The 3,843-nt window shown below is 32.9% G+C and overlaps 1 protein-coding gene across 1 annotated transcript; it reads left to right on the top strand.

The window, feature by feature from the left end:
- LOC108661397 lies at positions 2,060 to 2,946 on the top strand. Its single transcript, XM_018117869.1, has 2 exons — positions 2,060 to 2,351; positions 2,489 to 2,946. The coding sequence occupies exons 1-2, from the start codon at positions 2,060 to 2,062 to the stop codon at positions 2,944 to 2,946; spliced, it is 750 nt and encodes a 249-aa protein (XP_017973358.1).

Here is a 3,843-nt window from a genome sequence, read left to right on the forward strand (position 1 = left end):
TACTTAATTGTTTTTAAATCATTAAATATATATTTTTTGCTTACCTACTACATTTTTAGCAAGTTTTGAGATTTTTGACAAAAAGTTACGAAAAAACCCCTGTGAGCCAGAAAATAATATTTTATTGTTATTATTTAAAAATGACTTATGATTTTTTTGAAATGCGAGATTTAATAACTGTTGCTCATTGGGGAGATGCGGAAGTTGATGCTAAGTCTTGCGGGGTTTAAATCGGCATTCGGGGTGAAGAATGTCTGTCGAGGCCTCGCGACGGTTGTCACGGGCCCGATGGGGAGTTCCGGGTTGTGACATTGTTCATTTTGACCAACAACTCTAACTTGTTCTACAACTTCAGCAGTTCCTTTTCCCAAATTCAACTTTTCCCTTCATCAAACATAACATGTTTTTTTGTGAGAAATTTCTCAATTTTGATATCTATGCTAACTCTACTTTATAAAGTTATTTTTTCAAATTTTGAGCATTGAAATCGACTAAATCCTTGAGTTTAGATTTGAAATTATCACTTTTAAGTTTAGTTTTAATTGTTTTAAGTAGTTTGAATTTAGTTAGATTTTATTGATTTAGTCATTTTTCTTGTGTTAGTAACTTGGTTTTGTTTATTCTTAAAAGTGCATGATCGAAAGGCTTTAAAACGGTGAAGAAAAATGAAGCCAAGACAAAAATCAACAAGTTAGGTGCTGCAACCACGAAAAAGTGGGTGCTGCAGCCACGAAAGAGTGAGTGCCATGACACCAAAATGATGAGGCAGGTATACATGGGGCAACAAGCAGGGCAACATGACACCAGAAAGTGGAGGCCACAGCGCCAGCACAATATCTCTTTCAGGTTTTTTTTCGAATTTGATTCGAAGTAGGTTTTTTATAAGCTATTAAAAAGCACCTTTAGAGCAATTAAAAGGCACATTTGAACTAAGGTTTCTTTGAAGTAGAGGAAGTTGTAAAGCATACAACAAAGCAAGCAAGACTTTGAAAAATTAAAGATTGAAAATCCAATAAATTTTTAGTTTTCTTTTTTTCTCTATTTCTTCTTAGTTTTTCTTGTATTCTAATTGATAGTAAATTTCTTTGGATTATGTTTTCAATATTTAGGATGAGTTAAATTTATTTTTCTAGGATTGTAATTGAACTCAACATGTAATTTGAAATTTTAATATTTTTTCTTTCTTTTGATTAATGGTAGTTGAGTTAATTATTCAAATCTTGTGTTTAATGTGTCTAATTGACTAATCACCAATTAGATTTATTAGGTAGCCTAAATAAACTTGGAAAAGGGAATTTTGTGTAAGGCATGGATGGAATAACATATATTCAAATTCATTTAGTAGATTGAATGATTTGTTTGGCATGTGAGATAGAAATATACTTACATGTCATATGTAGCCAATCTTAGAGTCTAAGCTTAATGAGTCTTTCTTTGATTTAATTTGCATAGGAATATAGTGAATTGATTGAAAGAGATATTTTTACAAAATCATCAAAAAATACTTATAAATAAATTAAAACTCTAGGTTAACAACTTATTCCATTTAGTAAGTTACGAGAGAGTAGAAGATACTCAAATGAAGTGTTGAGGGAAATTATAGTCCTAGGATTTTTTTGATTAATTTCTCAAGTTTAGATTGATATTCTTATTACTAGTTTAGATTTTTATTTTCCTCCTTAATTTAAATTATGTGTTTGGATAAGATTAAATTGTTTTAATTTTAGTAATTAAAGAATTTTGGTAATAAATCCTCATGGAAACGATACTCTACTCCTCTCTATATTACATGTTAGCAATAATTGCACTAACATAGTAAAATCAGACAATAAGTTTTTACTGTAGTTGTCGATGATTGTTTTACTAATTTTTGTTAATATTGATACTAAGCAATTTTGGTTTTAATCCAAACTTTCTTTTTCTTTATTTTCGAGTACTCGTGGTTGTTTTATGCAAAGAGTTTAGAAATTTGAAAATTGTTCCTTTTGGCTTGAAAATTGACAAAACTTTTCGAAGACTTCAAAGGGAGAATTTACAAGCTTCAACTTATCTCCACACAATGTCTACAGAAGAAGAGACTAAGTCCTTGGGGGAATATGCTATTCTTCTTATGCAAGGCCTTCTCTCTAGCATCCGAAGACCTACAATTCAAGTTAATAACTTCAAGATCAAGCCTACAATCATTCAAATGATTCAAACTTTAGTGCAATTTGGTGAGTTACCCAATAATGAGATGAATGTTCACATTGTGAATTTCCTAGAGTTTTGTGATACTTTTAAGCATAATGGGGTCTTAGATTATGCTAATAGATTAAGGCTTTTTCCTTTTTCGTTGCGAGACAAGGCAAAGAGTTGGTTGAATTCACTCTGGCTGGTTCTATCTCCACTTGGGATGATTTCACTCAGAAATTTTTAATTAAGTTTTTTCCACCAGCTAAAACAACAAAAATGTGAAATGACATCACATCTTTTGTAAAATTTGATTTAGAGTCACTTTATGAAGCTTGGGAGAGATACAAGGATTTGCTTAGAAGATGCCTTCACCATGAGTTACCGAAATGGCTGCAAGTAAAGACTTTCTACAATGGGTTGTTAAGTCCAATCAGAACCACTATCGATGCTGCAGTAGGTGGAGCATATGATTTGTTAGGGGAAATGCCTTATAATAATTATCAATGGTTATTTGAGAGATTGGTGCCAAGGAAGGTTGTGGGTGTTCATGAGCTAGATGTAATTACTGCCTCAACTACACAGGTTGTTGCTTTGTCTAAGAAATTTGACACTTTGGATGTTCATGCCATTCAGAGCCCTTTTATGACATGTGAGCTATGTGGGGAAGGGCATGTTAATGATCATTGTCCTACTAATGCTGAGTCAGCTCGAGATGTTGGAAATTACAATAGGCAGCATAATAAACCTTATTCCAACAATTTTAATCCTAATTAGAGGAATCACCCTAATTTCTCATGGAACAACACTCAAGGACCTTCATCTTCAGCAAAGCTAGTTTTTCCTCCTAGATTTACACCACAAGTTATCGCTCTTGTGCTTGAGAAAAAACCAATACATGGCATAGAATGATGCAATAATCCAGAGTCAAGCAACGTCACTTGAAAATCTTAAAACTCAAATGGGACAACTTGCCAATGCCATCAAAAATTTATCTAAGAGAACTTTACCAAGTGACATTGAAACCAATCCTAGAAAAGAAGGAAAGGAGCATTGTAAGGCAATCACACTTAGAAGTAGAAATGAGGTAGAGAGGAGTAGCATGCAATCAAATGCTCCAAGAAAGCTTGTGTGAAAAAGCAATGGGTGAGAAAAAGGATGAAAAAGTTCAAGAAGAAAAGGTTTAACCCAACCCATCACTGCCTTTCTTTCACTTTCAGAAGCAAAAGCTTAACAAGCAGTTCTAAAAAATCCTAGAGGTATTTAAGAAGCTCCATATTAATATCCCTTTTGCAGAAGCTTTGGAGCAGATGCTAATCTATGTTAAGTTCCATAAAGACATTCTAACTAAGAAGAGAAGATTAGAGGAAGATCATAAAACATAGATTATTTTTGAGAGACCATTTTTAGATATTACTACAACTTTTATTAATGTAAAAGAGGTCACGACCCGGAACCTCCCTCAGGCCCATGACAATCGCCGTGACATCCCGATTGACACTCATTATCCGAAATGTCAACCGAAACCCCACAAGGCTTACATATTAGTTTCTTTCCTTTCCTGTGAGCAATCATTGTTAAATATTGAGTTTTTTTAGAATATATACTATTTTAGATCAAAAACAATCAAAATAAAATTTTCGCCACACAAGGGTATTTTGGTCATTTTTTTCT

The sequence above is a fragment of the Theobroma cacao genome, chromosome 1 (assembly GCF_000208745.1).
Source record: "Theobroma cacao cultivar B97-61/B2 chromosome 1, Criollo_cocoa_genome_V2, whole genome shotgun sequence".
Lineage (NCBI taxonomy): Eukaryota > Viridiplantae > Streptophyta > Magnoliopsida > Malvales > Malvaceae > Theobroma > Theobroma cacao.

Excerpts from the sequence above, each read along its gene's own strand:
- LOC108661397 (XM_018117869.1), top strand. The coding sequence starts at position 2,060 with ATGTCTACAGAAGAAGAGACTAAGTCCTTGGGGGAATATGCTATTCTT. Across the intron at positions 2,352-2,488 it reads GTTGCGAGACAAGGCAAAGA|AGTCACTTTATGAAGCTTGG; the intron begins GTTGGTTGAATT and ends AATTTGATTTAG.